The sequence below is a fragment of the Lutjanus erythropterus genome, chromosome 20, assembly GCF_056507025.1.
Source record: "Lutjanus erythropterus isolate fLutEry1 chromosome 20, fLutEry1.hap2, whole genome shotgun sequence".
Taxonomy (NCBI): domain Eukaryota; kingdom Metazoa; phylum Chordata; class Actinopteri; order Lutjaniformes; family Lutjanidae; genus Lutjanus; species Lutjanus erythropterus.
Genome location: NC_139336.1, coordinates 3,933,794 through 3,953,154, shown reverse-complemented (window position 1 = coordinate 3,953,154; position 19,361 = coordinate 3,933,794). Strand labels below are relative to the sequence as shown.

The 19,361-nt window shown below is 38.1% G+C and overlaps 1 protein-coding gene across 2 annotated transcripts; it reads right to left on the bottom strand.

The window, feature by feature from the left end:
- Positions 1-380: 380 nt before the first annotated feature.
- Positions 381-13,662, bottom strand: june (JunE proto-oncogene, AP-1 transcription factor subunit). Of its 2 annotated transcripts, none has more exons than XM_084746376.1 (2): positions 13,595-13,662; positions 381-6,085 (listed from the first exon to the last, which is right to left on the bottom strand). In XM_084746376.1, exon 2 carries the CDS (start codon positions 5,996-5,998, stop codon positions 4,961-4,963), a length of 1,038 nt encoding a protein of 345 aa, XP_084602502.1. In that variant the 5' UTR covers positions 5,999-6,085; positions 13,595-13,662; the 3' UTR covers positions 381-4,960. The 2 variants fall into 2 exon arrangements, with proteins under 2 accessions (XP_084602502.1, XP_084602501.1); XM_084746375.1 differs by having other exon boundaries at positions 381-6,158; positions 13,595-13,654.
- Between the last annotated feature and the right edge of the window lie 5,699 nt (positions 13,663-19,361).

Here is a 19,361-nt window from a genome sequence, read left to right as displayed (position 1 = left end):
CATGTAATCTGTCACTCCCCAAACTTGGTAAAACGTATATAGCTTTCAATGAAAATGTGTAAGTTTGAGGATTTCATCAGGATTCATTCATCTGATTCTGTCAAGAGTCTCATTTACAGGAAAAACAAAAATGAGGAAGCTTCTTAATAGGGAAGTGTACGATGTTCTTTGTCACTCCACAATTTCTCAACATGAAACCAGCGGCTGTTGTACTTGAAATCCTGACACTTTCAACACTCAATTTACATTTTGATTGTTGAATTTTTCAAAAGTTTGACACCCATGTAAAATGAATTTAGGAGTTTAGTGTACTTGTTTACAACATGTGGCCGTGGTGTCGTGGAAAACTCTGAATGCACACACAGTGACAGCAGCAGGTGAATATTTCATCACTGATATATTGACACAGACATCTCAACACAGCAGAACAGTGTGAAGGAAATAAACACATATCTGTGAAACAAAAGATATTCATAATAAATAGAGACAAAGTGTCTGGGCAAATCAAACAGCTTATTCACATACATTTTTCTGGAATATTAATAGCAACAGTTTTTATACATTTGTACAAAAATAGAATCATTAAGAGACGTCAAAAGCCTCATTCAAGTTAAAAAAAATAAATATTTGCTCGACAATTGTTAACAGTATTTCTGAGAGTCTCTTATTTGTCAAACAGAAAACACGTAACTGCAACTGAAACTGTTTTTTCATACTTTCATAGTATTAATATCCAGTTAAAATTCTGATGTCAAGTTAATTAAAGTAACAGAACTTACGAGAAATATTTTTGTCACTCATAAAAGATCTGAATTATTTTATTTCTTTGCAGTTATATGTTTTTCTATCCGACAGCTGCAGTTTACAAACTGTAACATGATACAGACGTGCTGACTGGACAGAAAAGTCTGTACAAAACAGAGTCCAAAATAAGAAAGGGATTATTGGTTTCATGGTTGAAAATGTGTGAAAATATCAATCAGCACTGCAGAAACAACAACACATTTACTTTATATTTTGTCGATTTACCACTGTTCTGAGATATTAAAGGCCCGATCTGTCGTTTTTTTTTTTCACCATCTAAATCGAAGGTGTGATTACACACATAGCTTGAGTTAAGTAAAAATAAAAAAGACAGAATGTGCAATTACTGAACAATAATACACATTTTGTTTTCATTATACCTCAGCAATAGAACACCCTGCTTTCTGATTGGCTAGCACATGTCCATTAAAATCTTTCATGGACACTTTGAACATAATAGAGTTTTAAAAAAATCTGCAGGTAATCATGGCAACAACACTCATAATTCAGTCTCCTTTAGCAGTCAACTCACTCAGAGACTTCTGCAACTTCCTTGAGGTCCTCAAGACCTCTACCAGCTCCTCGGGGTCTTCAGAAACCTCTACAACCTTCTTAAGTATCCAAGGAGCCCCTTTAAGGACCTCATAAACCCTTCAGGGACCTCAGATCTCCACTACCTCCTCAACCCAAAGAGCCCCTTCAAAGACCTCAGAAATCTCCTCAAGGACCTCAGGAACCCATCTAAAGACCCCAGAAAACCCAGCATGGACCTTAGGAACCCCCTCAAAGTTCTCTACAACCTCCTTAAGGTCATCAAAAACCTCTTTAGCAACATCTGCAACCACCTTAAAAACCCAAGGAGACCCTTCAGAGACCTCAGCAAACTCCTGACTGTTAAGGACCCTAGCATTGACCTCAGGAATCCCCTTCAGGCCTTCTACAACAGTCTCCTCTAGGACCTCAGCTGCCTTCTCTAGAACCATTACTACACCCTCACAGCCTTCTTTAACCTTCTCAAGGACCTCTGCTACCCATTGCAGGATCTCAGAAATCCCCTCAAAGATCTATACAAAGTCATGAAGGTCTTCAGGAACCTCTGCAGAAACCTCTAAAAAACCCCTCAAGAACCTCAAAGAGCCCAGAAATTTTCCTCAAGGAGCCCATAGACCTCTGGAACACCCCCCAAGGTCCTCTAATGACTTCTCCAGGACCTCAGGAACTCCATCCAAGAACTCTGTTACACCCCAAGGGCCTCTTTAACCTCGTCAAGGACCTCTTCTACCTTCTGTAGGATTTCTAAGACCTAAGAAGCCCCTTCAGAGACCTCAGATGTGTTCTTAAGGACCTCAGGTACCCATCAAGAAACCCCAGACACTGAAGCATGGACCAAAGGAACCCCTCAAGGTCCTCTACAGCAACCTTAAGGAATCTCCAGGAATGTTCTCAAAGACCTTCTCCAAGAACTTTACTATTTTCTCAAAGGACCTATGCTATCTCCTGTATCTCGATCTCTACAAGGTCCTCAGCATCTTCAGGAACCTCTACAACCTCCTCAAAGACGTAATGAGCTGCTTCAAAGAGCTCAGAAATCTCCTCAAGGACCCCAGACACCCCAACGTAGACCTCAGGAACCTCCTTCAAGCACTTTACTTAACCTCCAAGGCCCACTCTAACCTCTGTAACCTCAGGATCAAAGATCTCTAAAACCTCCTCAAAGACCTAAGAAGCCCCATCAAAGACCTCAGAAATCTCCTGAAGGACCTCAGGCACCCCTGAAGGATCCCAGACACTCGAGCATAGACCCTTGGAACAACCTCAAGGTCCTCTACAGCCTCTACCATTCCTCAAGGTCTTCAAAAACCTTATCAAGAACCTCAAAGAACCCTTCATTGATCATAGGGGCCCCTTCAAAAACCCCACAAACCAGGGTCTGCTATCTTAAGTGGGACCTCAAGAACCGCTCATAGATCTCCACAACTTTTTCAAGGTCCTCTGAAAAAAACCTCAAGGTCCCCGGACCCCGCACATGATATTCCCCTGAGATCGTTTTTGCAGAAACAAAATCAACTTCTGTACATCAGAACCTGTAGAACCCTGTGGATTACTGTCACAGGGGGGAAAGCAAGGTGAAATGTTTAGAATGCTAGGAAAGTCAAGATTAAGTTTTTCCATTTTGAAGTCAAAATGATAAAATGGTAGGTCAGATTATGACATCCATATATATATGTATATACACAAGATATTTTTTATTTCCATCATTCTTAACATTTCACCTTTCTCTAAATATAATCTAAAATGTGCTTCCATATACACCGGAAAAAGAACAAAAACAAAAAAGAAACATTGACGTATATGAAATGATACTTTTTACTGTAAAAGGTAAAGGAATAACAGGTACATTATTAACATTACAATAAGCAAAATAATTAATATTCTTCAATAGTCATATCTTATCTGCACAATATTATGAATAAACAAGATATGAAACACTTCATCTGACATTTTTCATCTTCATTTATATTCAGTAAAATTTCTGCTGCTGTAGAAAACATGAATATCAACAATCAGTCAAACACAAGTTAAATATTTTTAAAAAATTCTCTCCCCACGTCAGGATTTTATGCCATCACTCAAAAGTAAAAAAATAACCAGAGAGATTAAAACTCTCATTAATGTGGATTAAAGTAAATATGAGTCAGTTTTGCACACGTCAGTTTCATAACTCAAACCATATGCAGACGTCCTCGCTGGCAGCTCTTCAAATGAAAATTTCCCTCAGTCCTGATTCCTAAAAGATCAAGAGAACGTGTGAAAAGTTTCCACCAGCTGACAAATGAAAAAACCAGAGGACCAGAAAAACAGAACGATGGAACGTCAAACTCTGTTTCCTGATCAGACTTAAAATGATTTCAACTTCCAGCAGCAGGAGACAGAAAACACAGTTCAAACATGTGAAGTCACTGGATTATAACCAACCACAGCTGAGCTGTAGTGTAAGATGTGTAAAAATGTAGTAATCAGCAGAGTCAGACAGATAGGGCGGTCATATTATTAGCCCGATATTATCCTATCACAGCTAGATCAGTTTAAATCAGCATCTTTGTGTCTGCAAAGAAAACATTTTTTACAGAACATAATGCAGATTGTTTTTATTTTTTTTAGTTTTGTAGACAGAATTTATATCGGCTGATATATCGAAATCGATTTTTTTTCCTCCCAGTGTGCTATCGGCCTATCACTCTATTACAGTTACAATGACAAGTTACCGTAAAAATAGAGTTGTCAAAGTCAAGATGTTTCTTCTAAAGTGATGCTCCCTCAGCTGTGTTAACATATGGACTGATGGTAGGGAAAAAGTAATGAGATTACAGTAGTCAGCTCACAAAACAAACTGCAGCATCTGCACTTCTGAGCAAGGCGTTCACTGGATTTGGAAAGAAACTGGGTGAAATTGTCTCTTTGAAATGGTTGAAAACACTGATTATTGTGAACTATGACAAGAAAATTCTTTAGCTAAAAGTAATCTGATTACTTGACTCTTTTCCACATAAAATACATTAGTGATCTCAGTACTCATTATTTACTGTTTCTGAGTGATCTTCTCATTTCTGTTTCAAATAGTTAAAGACAAACTTCACACCATAAAAATGTTCATTTTAACATGTGTCATGAATTATTCCAACACTATAAATGAAAAAAAAAAATCATCTAAGAAAAATCATTTCCACCTTCCACCTTGGAAATCTGTCCATAAATATATGTCATCTGTCCAATGAGTGTGTTATGTCTGTTCTCACACACACACACACACACACACACACACACACACCTGTCTCTTCAAATGAAATCTGTCACCATCTCTTCTTTACAAAGTTAACTGTCAAAATTCAAATTGTCCAAATTTGAACTTTGCTCGTGTCAGGGATGTGTCCCCCCTCTTGTCTCGTCTCTGTCCTCTCAGCTGGCTGGAGGACTGACAGTGGTTCACAGGGCTACAGAAATCCCATTAACCATCTATCCGTCCTGTCGGGCGTCGTTGACACCTCACTCTCTGCCCGCTCTGACCGAGAGTGCGAGCAAAATGCCAAAATCGTAAAGTAACCCATCGGCCTTTCGGCTTATTTTCTCACCCTCGTCCTCCTGATGTCCCGCCTCCTCAGCAGCTGGAGTCCTCGCTGCCTGCTCCTCCCCCTCCACCTCCAGACTTGGCGGTGGAGGTCGATCCGACGGCGATCTGGCAACCATTGGTGACATGACTCATGACCTTCTGTTTGAGCTGGGCGACCTGCTCCCGCAGCATGGCGGCAGTGGAGGCTAGGTCCGAGTTCTGGCTCTTCAGGACCTTCACCTTCTCTTCCAGCCGCGAGATCCGCTCAAGCTTCCGCTTGCGGCACTTGGATGCGGCGATGCGGTTGCGGAGCTTCTTGCGTTCCGCTTTGATCCGCTCCTGCGTCTCCAGGTCGATCGGGGATAGGGAGGGTGGGGACGTGGGGTCGCCCGGTGGGTGAGGCACCTCAGGGACAGTCTGAGGGGTGTCCAGGCCTCGGGCGTGGTGCTGAGGAGCTCCACTCCCACCATGGCCATGGCTGCCATACGCCATCTGTGCTCCAGAGTACGCCATCTGGCCCGGGTTGTAGCTGCTGAGGTTGGTGTAAACAGGCATGTCTCCGCTGGACATCAGGTTCCTCTGGTAGGACGTCTGTAGGGAGACAGTAGAGGACGAGGATGGGGACATGGGGCCACCTCCCACCAACTGGTTCTGCTTGTGAAGGTCAGCTAGTGCCTTGACGAAGCCATCAGCAAACCCTTCTTGCTCGTTGGTGGCCTGGTTGCGGTAGATGAAGGGGGTGGCAGAGTTGGACACGGGGCTGGTGGTGACCAGTCCCTGGTTGGACTGGATAATCAGGTGCTCCAGGTCGGGGGATGCCAGCTTCAGCAGGTTCATGTCTGCCGAGGAAGCTGCTGATGTCATCAGAGAGCTGTTGCCACTGAGCCCTAGGTTGTTTGGGTTTCCGCCCCTTCCTCCTGCTGGACCACCGGCACCACCAAAGTGATGACTGCCCACCACTGACATGGCCTTCTTACTCATCAGCATCTTGTTTCCCGGGTAACGGTCGTACTCTGCGATCTGGTTGAAGCCGGAGACGGCGGGGGAGTCGTCGTGGTAGAAAGGAGTCTCCATCTTGGCCGTCATTGATGAAGAGGCGTCTCAGAGGAAATCTTCATAATCAGATTAACCTGAATATCAGAGGGGATTGAAACGTTCCACTGACGTCTGTGGCTGGAGGATGAAGACAGGACGAAGACAAGAAGAAGAGATGAAGAGAAGAAGAGGAAGAAGAGATGATGAGTGCCTGCAGAAAAAACAAACATGTCTGTGTGAGGAAGAGGAGGACGAAGAGGACTAAAAGATTACTGAGGTGTAAACTGGGAGGTGGTGCTGACACTGATATTACTGCTGTGTGTGTGTGTGTGTGTGTGTGTGTGTGTGTGTGTGTGTGTGTGTGTGTGTGTGTGTGTGTATTATACATGTATCATGCATTCTTGAGAACTGGAACAAATCATCCTAAAAAAAAATATTTTAAATTATTATTACTAAAACTATGAAAATGTATGTTTTGACTTACTTTTTTTCTGAACTTTCTTCATGTGTTAAATGCCTTCAAAATCTAAAACTAACAATACCTACTGATGACATAGGTATAAAAATTCTATTATAATCATCTTTGTCTTGAAATCAGTTTTTTTAATGAAAATATTGACCCTTTGAAGTTGTGTCCCAGGTTCCCATCAACCCTGTCAGATTTTTACAAAAACATGATTTAATCAGGCATAAAAGGGTTAGCTATACCCTAAGGACCCCTGTTTCACTTCCTGGTTTAAAAAAGGCAGGAAATCTGCTCAAGCACTGGGAAACTTTCTATTGTTTGACAAATTCATTAAGTAATATTTCTATCAGATGTGTCTCAATCATAACATGTCAACTCTGTAGTCCTAAATCAAAGCTAAATAAGAATTATGGTTTAAAAATGTGTATTTTGATTAACATTAAGAGACTCTGAGACACTTTCAAAAATAAAATGGCTGCTCACTATAACTATGAAATTTTTTTTGTCAACTTCAAGAAACTTTAAAACAAAAATGTATTCACTAGGATGTTGACCTGTTACAAGGTTTAACAGCCAAGAGTTTGATCTTTTAAAATACATTTTTCAGTTTTGTCCTGATTTGATATAAAGTATATATATTGTGTGTTGAGAAGTAATATCCAGCTCTGATTGGACAATAGAGCTCTGCTCTATAATACTGTTAGTTCAGCTGTTAACTGTGGACCTTGAGTACTACTGCTGACAAGATCAGGAATGAGCTTTTGTGCTCAAGGATCTTCTTTACATCTCATTTCTTTATTGTGATTTTTTCATTTTAGATGTTTATTCCTGATTCATTTTATTTATATTTTCTACTACTTGAGTGACAGCAGGATTCTGGTACTTTCTAATCATGTTCCATAAACAGTATTTGTTATTGTCTTTATTCCATGTAATTATTTTCTTTTTCTATATGATGTGAATATGGAGAAACAAGACTGCCAAAATGAAAAAAAAAAAATAAAATAGATAAAGGACTCTATAAACAGATTTAAGGAGCAATATGTAGCAATTGTACGTGCTAAAATGAGTACAGCAGTCCAAATTATGAATTGGAGGTGCAGACTGTATTTAAGATTATAAGATCAGTTGAAGTGAGTTGTTTCCCCCGTCCCCTGCTGCAGGAGCTCTGCAGGAGTGCAAGATGAGCTGAACATCAGAAACTGGCAATAACAAACGAGGACGAGTCCTCCACTGTAAACTGATCAGCTGTTTATGACTGAAAGCTGTCTGTCAGTGTAAAGTTCAGCCTGTTATCCTGAAAACAAAAGTCATCTGCTCTGAAATAACACACTCTGGATGATGAGTTAAGCAGCTGCCTGTCTCACTGCTGCCAAACTCCATTAACATTTTGCTCAATTTAACAGTTAGAAACATCTAAGCCTTCTACAAGATTATTAATGATTTCTTACGAATCATGAACACTCACTCATTCAGCAAACATTCAGCATTCATTTGAACTCTGATTAATGTGAAATGGGCAAACTAAAACAGTTATTTTTGCCTGGAACAGAAATTTCAAAGCGGGACCACACAGCTGTAGCACTGACTTCAGAGAAGCAAGTATTTCAACTCAACGTTTCCTTAATCCCTGATGACATATCGTGGTTATTTTATGATTTATCAGAGTAAATATGTCACAGATTTCTCCTTCAATATGCCATTAAATGTCATATGAGGTTACTCAACTGTCTCAGCATTATTTGTGTGATGTAGGCGATGCCAATGAGCAACTTCCTCCAAATGATAGAAAACTTAAGGTCAGCCTCTGTGCCTGTGAATCCAGCTAATTCAAACACACTGTCAGTCAAAGTGTCAGCACAAAAAACCTAAACAGTCCAGACTGACAGTATTATTTTCAGCTAGATAAGCTCTGTGCCTCAGTTCTATAGCGCTCACTGTGAGCTTGACCACCAGTGTGGGAGCAACACATGTAACTGATCTCTGCACTCAACCAAACAAAAGACAAAAAAGTGGCCGCATGGTGACATTTGAATGACAGCACCTCATTTGCGTTTTAGGAAGCAGAAATGCATAAAGAAATGTACAAAGAAAAGTTTGGCAAAATAAATAGAGGGAGAAAATCAAAGGGGGAAATATTACAGAAATACATTTTGAAATTAACAAATTAGTTTTTAAAATGAATAAAATTAAAAATTAAATGGGAAAATAAATAGATAAGGGAATAGTTACAAGTAAATATCAATATATTTCACATTTTCTAATATTTTTGGTGGTTTTATTTATTTATTGAGTCATTTATTTATTTGTTTTATTTTATTTTATTCCAAAATTTTGGCTGTTTCGAGCCTCCATAACAATATATGTTGACTTGACAAAACAATTGCTATTATTAAAACTATAATAATAATGTTATTAGTATACAGTAAATAACGTACATAGTAGTAGTAGTAGTATGAATGTGTGCATTCATTCAGTCTTCAGTTCATCAGTGTATATTTTATAATTTCTAATCTATATGGGATCCATCGGTGGAAAGTAATTTGATGCATTTACTTAAAACCCCTGAAAGCTTGATTTCCAATTAATTTCAAATTAAAGGTACCCTGTTGAGTTTTTTGGTAAACAAACAACTGTTATGTTTACATGTAGTGTTTCTCACCAAAACACGTGTCTGTCTTTGAGAACAAACAAACATGTTGGATGCATTTCCAACCAACAGAAGATCTGCAAAACTGATATTTTCATATTTTAAACTATGCAGTATTTACATGTGTGTATGCTAGCTGTTTGCTATAACGACTATAAATACAGGTGTGGTGTTTCTTTGCACATTACAGTATAGCTTAAAACAGGCAGAAGAAATATGTATCACATGCATGAGCATCCTTGTACATGTGTATGATACATTTACAAAAGGAGACCCACTTGTTGACACACTGCTCCATAGTGCTAGTTGTCAAAAACTTCACAGGGTACCTTTAAGTATTTATGACATTTATTGTTCATAAATAAGCAACAATCAAAGTTAAAGTTGAAAGGCAGAGTTTAACAGTCACAGCTGACCTGCTCCATCAGGACTGTGTAGCTGTGGTTTGATCACATTTGTTTGACAGTGGTTTGGCAACATCAGGAAACAAGCTTACAAATATGATCACATTTTGATTCCAGATGTTGTTAAACCGTGATTAGCGCACTGAAACACATGTCATCGACTTCCCACTTCAAACCAGTGAGAAGACAGAAACACAAATACAGACATCTGTTTGGCACAAAATTTTTGTGTTCACAGTACCACTCTAACTAAGTAACTGATTGAGAAAATATGTTTAAGAACTTTACTTAAGTATAATTCTGGGTATAACCCAGCTGATATTTGCAGCTGAAAAAAGTCTGATGTTGGTATATCCATTTACATACAACATAACATTTTTTATTAAATTAAATTCCCTTAAATTTGTTTTTAATGAACAGAGCATGATATGTCCCTTCATTAAATTTTACAGTTCAAACATTAACATGTAGAGGTGTGTGCCACATCATATTATTCATGTTAAATATTACCAGTATAAATATTAATGTATACTAAAAATGATCATATCATGGTATTCACAGTATTGCCTGTGTTGACATATTTAGGTCATAACTATATACAGCAGTAACACACATGGCTGAATGCAAAAGTGTCATTGCTGCTGGCTCTGCTGTGGAGGGGTTGGTTCTATGTGATCTGATAACATTAAAGGGACAGTTCACCTCAAAATCAAATACCTTTTTGTGGTGTGAGTTGCAGAGTTTTGGAGATACTGGCCGTAGAGATATCTGCCTTCACTAATGGGAATAAATGGCACTGGTCCTGTGGTGCTCAAAGCACCAAAAAAACACATTCAAAAAAATTCTGGAAATCATGACCCAATTACTCAATATAAACCACAGACCTTGTTGTGAGTAGTTTCATGTAGGGACTGCTTTCTTTCTATTAGAAAGGGTGAACTGTCCCTTTAAAGAATATATTCAACACTCACATGTAAATATGCACATTGAAACCAGTATTGATTGCTGTAATCATTCCTTCTGTTCATTTTGGCTCAAAGAGATCAAAGAGATCCCTTCCTAAAGAATGTAAGTGAAGTCTCTTTATATTTCAAGACAGCTTGTTACCATGACAGTAACACAAAGAGAAAATATTGTACTAAAAAGAATAACTAGATATCCACTTGATTAGTCTGCTGAAGCCTTGGGTCAGCTTTTGCTGAAATTTTCAATGCATTTTTCACACAGAAGGAAGACTGTGGATTTTGTCCATTGAAATTGCTTGAAAGGAATGGTTCAGATTATTTGAAGTGCCGTTGTACGAGGTACTTAACAGCAGTTGGTGTATTACCAGCAATCCATGATGATTAACATGCCCCCAGTAAGTGTACACTGTATTTAAAGGATTTTCACTGCTTTAGCTTGTTGTCAGACAGACTTTTCTGATGGGAAACCATCATTTATAAACCAAATATCACTCTCTCAACCAAACTCCTTTGGCAAAAACAGATTTTACCTTGTAGAACACAGGAGCTGCTGAACTACCTCTCCCTCAATCTGTTTGTTAGTTTGTTAAGTTAGTTTGTGTTATTGTATGATTTCAGTGCGTTAAAGGGTTAGCTCAGATCCACTGAAGTCACACCATTACACAAACAAACTAACAGATCGAGGCAGTGATAGACTAGCAACTCCTGCATTCTGCAAAGTACAATCTCTGTTTTTGTCAAAGGAGTTTGGTGTAGTTTGGAGAGAGTGATTTGGTTTATATAAGGGAGGTCACCAGCCAGAAAAGGCTGTCTGACAGCAAGGTACAGTTGTGAAAATATTCTAAATATAGCATACATTTGAATTTTTTTTTTTTTTTTTTGGTATCTAAAATATCAGCGGCACTCCTGCTGCTTCTCATCCATCATCTACTGTAGGTAATACACTGACCATGAATAAAAACCTCATATAACCTCACCTCAATTAATCCAAACTGTCCCTTTAAGAAGGGATCTCTTTGTGGTCAGCATGAACAGGAGACGTAAATACAATGAAAAAAAAAAAAAAAACATTTCAGTGTACATATCATATGGGCATGTGAGTACTGTTATAAAACAGACGTAGTTAAGAGGCCAAAGAGCAGAACGACAATGGACACACACTCTGGCATTAAGTAACAAAAATGACCATGAGACAAGACGTGTGAGGATGTGATTCAGCTCAGGTCAGTCATCACTTTGCACAGTCGCTTCCTGAGTTAAAAAGGGAAACTCTTCATGGCTTTTATGGAAAAGTAGAGACAAACGTCTCATTGCTCATATTTAGGAGGGGATGTTTGAAGAACATTTCACTGCACATGCAGTCAGACACCAGGTTGAAGTTAGTGTGATCATCACCAGCTGCGAGGAGCCGATGAGCTGAACTCAGTACAGCTGCTCTGTGCAGATCAATGATCATCACAGCTCTGACGCTCTGACTCCACCACTGACCATATGCTCTATATGTGCAGACTTCATACAACAGCTGGTTTTAAATTTTAAATTTGTAATATGAGATATTAGATTTTGGCTTAGATAATTGTAAATTTTGAATTTGGATCTATTTCAAACTATTGATCTATTTTCAATTTTGTGGCCTATTGATGTAACAGCAAAATAATTCTGCATTTTTAAAGGGAAAGTTCACCCCAAAAAATACATATTCTATACATTTAAAAATTAATAAATTAATTTTAAAAAAGAAAGAGTTAATAAATGAAATGGAAAACTGAATGGGGACTTTACCACTTTATTCTTTGAAATTAAGTGATCCACAGACCATGTTGTGAGCAGTACTTTTTTTCTGCATAAGAATCTACCAGAACTACTTTCTTTCTAACAGAGAGAAAGAAAGTAGTTCCTACATGAAACTGCTGTGGGTTATCTGGAGGAACTGGGTCATGATTTTTGGAAAGAGACACTGGTTGGTACTTGGAGCAACACAGGACTTGTGCTGTTTTGTCCCATTATACTGAAGAGAAGGCTGACATCTCTACGGTCATTATCCCCAAAGCTCACACCAAAATTATCTGGATGGATAAATAACGCTGCAGCCCAGGGGAAAAATATGCATTTTTGGTTTGGGTTGAACTGCCCCTTTAAGGACAATTGTCTTGAAGAAGCTGTGATAATGCTGAAAGGTGAATTAACAAAATTAATACAACAGCTGGCTGTAAACATCTGCAAACACCGGCTGTAAAACAATCCAACATTTAACATATTTTTTTTTTCCATGCTGCCATAGGTATTGCTGCTGCAAAAATACCTTTCAGTATCAGGACAGAATTTTATATAAGGTCACATTACTCTCTGCTATTTGTCTGTGCTCTCTTGTGGACAAACTCTGTAATGGCAATTTTTAAATGACCTCCAACTGTGTTATTTATCATCAGCCAACATGTACAATTCAAATACGTAACACAAACTAATATGATCTGATATATGGATCTGAGTATGTCCTCTTCTTGCTGCTTTATACATCCACTTCACTGCACTTCAGAGGGAAATATATACTTTATGCTCCTCTACATTTACTTAACAGCTGAAGTTACTTTGCAGGTAGAGTTTAAAAATAACTAATAAATGATGATTTCATAAATACGATTAATTTAAGAACTCAACAGTGTGTTAGATATAGTTTAAATCAGCTTTTCCTCCGCCATAGACAACATTCAGACACAATAATACAGAAATATGATCGCTTACCAAATAAATATTATCATTATCATTGTCAGAGCTCATTATTAATAAAAAGATGAAATATGAATCTCATCATCTTTGTTACTGCTGTTTAATAATAATGATTGATCAGTAATAGTCAGACAGAGACTTCAACACTGACTGTTGTGATCTCTCAGTATTAAAGCTGATGTTCAGGTGTTGGTTTAAAGCCGTTAAAGTTCCCGGTGCAGCCGTTAAGTTCACACCGGGAGAGAGCAGCGGGAGGCAGGCAGCGCCGCTGGATCTGATGGATGAACACAATCAAGATCTGGAGGAACTACAGCAACAGAGCGAAGCAGAGCGAAGCGGAGCCACCTGGAGCTGTGACACCTCACAGGAACACAGCGGCCGGAGGAGGCTGATCACAAGCGTCAATAATCATGTTTGATAAAGGTTCATACTCACAGAGAAGAAGAGGAGCGGAGCGGAGCGGAGAGGAGAGGAGAGGAGAGCTGCTGAACGATCCGACAACACACAGAGTGAGTCAGAGAGAGAGAGAGAGAGAGAGAGAGAGAGAGAGGCACACTGAACACACACACATACTCTTCTTCTCTCTCCATCATAAAGTGACTCACTCTGACGTTCTCTTCATTAGGTTATTAACACATTTCTAATGAAGTCATTTATTTACAGGACCACGGTTGAAATGTTATATTAATATTTGATGTCTAATTTACTTTGATTGACTTCATTATATTAAAATCTGCCAATACTCAATTTCAGCTAAATGACGTAAGCACGGGGTTAGTTTTCCACTGGAGCTGAGACAACAAGAATAAAAAATATTAAAAGTGCATAATCATTAAGTAATATATGAAAATGATTGATTTGGGGGAGGGGGGTTGAACATTATGTTTTTACTAAGAAGCAAAAGAAGTCTTAACTAAAAGGGACCAAGTAATATAAAACTATTGGTTATTGGTGCCTTTCTTTTTGTGTGGAAAAGTATGAGGGCGAGGCATGAAAATCATTTCAAGAATAAAGTCTGAATATCAAGAATAAAGTCAAAATGTCAAGACGAAAGTTGAAATGTCAAGAATGTCAACGAGTCCATAATGTTGAGACTACAGTCAATATCTTGAGAGTCAAGTCGAAATGACAAGTCTACTGTCAAAATGTCCAGAGTGAAGTCAAAATGTAGAAAATGAAGTCAGTAATGTCAATAATAAAGTAAAAATGTCAAGAATAAAATCGATATGGCAAGAATTAAGTAGAAATGACAAGACTAAAGTTGAAATGTCAAAATGTTGAGATTTAAGTAAAAATGTTGAGAATAAAGTCAAATGTTTAAAATAAAGGCAATTATGTCAAGAATAAAGATGAAATGTTGAGAATAAAGTCAAAATGTTGACACTAAAGCCAATATTGTTGTTAATAAAGTTAAAATGTTGAGAATAAAGTTGAAAATGTCAACATTACAGACAAAATGGGAAGAATAAAATCGAAATAGTGAGAACTAAGTTGGAAATGTCAAATATAAAGTCACATTGTCAAGAATAAGGTTAAGATGTTTACAATAAAATAAAAATGTCAAGACTTAAGTTGAAATGTTGAGAATAAAGTGAAGTTGACTCTTCGCTAAGCCCCGCCTCCAAACAGCAACTGTCCAATCATAGCTTAGCAACTGTAACTAGAGCTGTCAAGCTTTCCATTTCTCTACAAGTTGAAGGTGTGCAGGAGGCTCTGAGGAGAGCGATGCTCAGCTTTTCATGAGTCTGGATGGTAATGTCTTTTTTGTTTCTCAAAAATGTGAAACTGTCTTCTGTATTTACCTGCTCTAACATAAGGTGCAAACATTAGCATGTCCAGCTAACTAATGCTAGCTTAGTAGCTGCAGTAACAAGCTTGTTAGATCCCACTGCATCTGCATTTGTTCTGAAAATTTGCTGAGATGTAAGCTAGCCTCAGTCTTTTAGCATTATCCTAAATGCAGCTGTCAGGTAAAATTACATAAACACTTTCACAGGGTTCTTGTTTTAAAACGTGTCAGATGAAAACATTGAAACGTCAATTGGAGACGGACTTCTCGGCCGACTCAAGGAGTTAGCATTTGCTTAAATCAGCCAGCTACACTTATAAAAGCTGCTTGTGAATCATTATTTTAGCCAACAAAAACCACCGTTGTCAGAGCTGTTAAATAAGAATCTGCCAATACCAAGTGTTTTAACAATTACTCCCAATTTTTCACTGTTAAATATGCCACCATTATCACTGTAAACTACCTAAATGCAGGGTGAGAATGGAAAGTTTGGCAGGCTTAGCAACAGTAACTAAGGAGGGCAGGCTTAGCGAAGGGTCAGTTGTCAAGAATAAAGTTAAAATGAAAATAAAAAATAAAACCTTGTCTGGCACTAATACTGACTTCACTCCCAATATTTTGACTTTATTCTTTCATAGTTTAACCATTAATAACTTGCAGTGCCAAAAAAAAGAATGTAAGATGTGAATTCTAACTTAATATATCATAATATGTTCATTGTGATTGTAAATAGCCACTAGTTTGCACAATGTAAGTGGACATAGCACTTGTCTTAGCAATCGTTCAAATTATATGGCAAACATATTTCAAAAATGATACTGTTTTTGATACTGATATTGTTTTTATTTGAAGCTATTTTTTTAATGCAGTTCTTCTCGTGAAGATGCAGAATAAAGTGATGACGGGATCAGCTGTAGAATAATGAAATGGACGGCAGTCCATTTAACAAGAAGATGAAAAGTCTCAGTAACTTCTCTAGGGTCCCTAATCACTGATCACTCATTTTAATTAAATTTACCTGAGCTGTTTTTGCCTTAAAGAGAGTGAAAATCTTAAAGTTCAGGTAAACAATATAGAGGACATGACCTTTGTCAAGTGCAGCTGAATATTCAGTGAGTATCAGTCAGCTGATGATGATTCATCATATCAGACGTGATCACATCCTAATTTAGTTTATTTCTGTCATCTGTCAGTTTCAGTCACTATTGATATAAGTTTTGAAGACTAACCAACAAATAACCACTGTGTGTGTGTGTGTGTGTGTGTGTGTGTGTGTGTGTGTGTGTGTGTGTGTGTGTGTAATGACAGATCAGTGTGTTTACTTTGGCAGGGCAAAGTAATTACAGTTCTTACTGTAGGTGGAAGAGCCAATACAACTACAGAAGATGTGTTCAGTGTCTATCGGGGGAATCATGCTTCAGTGGAGGGAAACATTGGAAAGAATAACTGAACAAAACAACATCAATTTGATCATAAAATTGTTATTACTATTATTATTGTTATTTAATACAAAAACATTAATATCACACACCATTCTGACATTATTATATAGACTCCAGCATCACTGTTAGGAGGTTATATTTCAAATTATATTAAAAAACAAAAAACAGGGAAATGAACGTAAACTAGTTCATTTTTGGGACTGTGAACTTTGGTCAAAATTCGAAATTGTGAATTTTGAACATGAACTGGAAACTGAAAAGCAGGGCCAACAGTATTTCTAAACATCCGTTTTAGATGTCCAAAATGCTAAACATAACGTTATGTTACAGTACGTTACGTTACGTTGCGTTGTGTTGTGTTAAGTTACGTCATGTTACGATATGTCACATCACGTCATGTAACGTTACAGTACGTCACGTTACGTTACGTTATCTTACGTTACATTGTCTTACACTACCTTACTTTATGTTACCTTATGTTATGTTAGCTCACATTATGTTATGTTATGTTATGTTATGTTACCTTACAATATGTTACCTTACATTCTCTTATGTTACATAATCTTATGTTATGTTATCTCGCTACATGACTTTTTTGTAGTTTTATGCTCAAACTCACACCAACAACAAGATGACAAAGTGACTTGCACCCGAGCAAAAACTCTTCTTGGTCTGAGTGGTGCAGTATCAGAGTACAACACACTCAACAGCAGACCATAAAGTCACTTTCTGAATGGAAACACAGCCCAGGAAGTCAGCCTGTTTCACACAGCAGATACTGTTTGTGCTCAAAGTGAAACTGACTTCACTCTGAGGTTATTTGGCTGGTTGGGGCGAGAGTCCACTGAGTGTAATGGAAAAAACCTCACTCTCACATCTGAAAGTTATCAGCTGCCATGACATCATCTGAACAAACAGGCTTGATGACATCAGACTGAGCAAGAGACACAGAGAGACAGAGAGGGAGACATGGACTGACTGAAAGAGAGGAGAAACAAGAGGAGACTGAAAGAGTTAACTCCTTATATTTGACACCAATTTAAACCCAAAAACTTAACAGCATGAAAGGAGGAGAATGTCTGAGAAACACTGCATAAACCTGAAGTTTGGTGTAGGTTGTGTTGAAAGAGTAAGAGGCTCTAAGAAGTTGTCCATTCTTGTTAAGTGATCCAAAATAAGATCCAAAAAAGTTTGTTTGCTACAACAGAACTGGTGAATTAATACCTAAATTTTCTTTCCAAGTAAGCTCACGAGTGCAGTTCGCATAATCTCAACCATAAAAGATGAGGCCAGTAATAAAATCCCATGAGCTCCACATTTTGGTCCAAAAACAAAACAATGAGCCTCACTCTCACACAGGATGACATGTCCCTTCGTTATCATGAATACACACACTGTAGTTTGCTTGGGCTCAGTCTCACATCTACCGTCCTGCTGCCTAAAATACTCACCAGATCACCAAATGTGGATTAATCCGCCACTGAAAATAGTACCCGAACTAGAAGAGGTCACTCAGAGTGCAGATCCCCACCAGACAACAGAGGGGGAAGCACCTTCTGCAATGCCACCACAATTGCGACATGTGAACAGCAGAGATTTGTGAAGCTCCACCTCCATCAACACTAACATAAGGCCCACATACGATGTCCCATGAAACAATATTTCAACAGCTGTTGATCGCTTGTGGCCCCTAGTGGCCAGTTAAGAAGAGCGAGAAGTCAGCTGTCTGCTAAAACAGAGCAGTCAAAAAAATAGAATTACTGCCTCACAGTTGTATGTCTCCGCTGACCAAGTTACAGTTAGTGAAGACTTTGAAGGAATTTAATATGGAACTTACCACTATATTGTCCTGTAACTTTGAAGGAATTTAATAAAAGTTGGGGATTATTTTTGGCAAACCGTTCTCACTATACATATGTATGATTCCAGTGAATAATTTCCAATGAGAAACATGCTGTCTTCACTTAGAGACTATTTTTACAGAGGAGGACAGAGGACTGATAGAGAGCTGAACATTATGGTGTCACAGTCAAGTTGACCTTTGACCTTTTGGATATAAAATATCATCACCCCATCATTTTATCCTATTAGATATTTGCGTGTATAACTTTGTCATAATTAGCATATGAATTCTTGAGTTATGCCCAAAGATGAGGTTAATGAGGTCACATGACCTTTGACCTAAAATCAAATCAGTGAATCTGAGACCAAGTGAACATTTGTGCAAAGTTTGAGGAACTTCCCTGAAGGTGTTCCTGAGATATTGTGTTCACAAGAATGGGATGACCTGAAAATATAATGCCTCCTGCTACAAAAACAGAAGCCATAAAAGTCATAGAAAAATAAGTATTTTTCAGTGTTTCAAAATTCTAAGTTACAGAAGTCCTTCGGCCTGTAGGAATGAATGTGCACAAAAAATATTAGGCTGATCCATCCAATAGTATTCCAGATTAGCGGCGGACAAACTGTAATTCCAGTCATCATGTATGCACAGAAGTGATTACATGATCCCCTCCTGGTTTATGCCTGGCAGGGATAAAACTGCATAGTGTTAATACAAATACATTAATGTGTTAACCACATTTTATTGTTGTAGCTGCTCAAGATGGAGCTAACTTTACAGTAACTGATGTATATACAGTTAGGTAGTTCAGTGGTTCTCAATCTAGGGGTCAGGCCCATCCAAAGGGTCATAAATCTAAGAAGGCGTGAGATGAGTAATGATTGTCTGTTACAATAATTTATTTTAATTTCTCTAGTCTTTTTTTTGTTTTGTTTTTTTTTTGTGAAGTTTTGGATAATTTGACTCTTGAACTGTTATTGAAACGAAACCATCTGAGAAGTTTAGGGGAGAGTGTTTCTGTTTTTCTGTCTTTTTTTTTGTTTGTTTGTTTGTTTTTTTGTTTATTTGTTTGTTGCGTGGGGGCACAAGCCTACAAGATTGGGAACCACTGGTTTAACCTTTAATAAT

What these genes read in the sequence shown, in the direction of transcription:
- june (XM_084746376.1), bottom strand. Translation starts at nt 5,998, where the DNA reads ATGACGGCCAAGATGGAGACTCCTTTCTACCACGACGACTCCCCCGCC.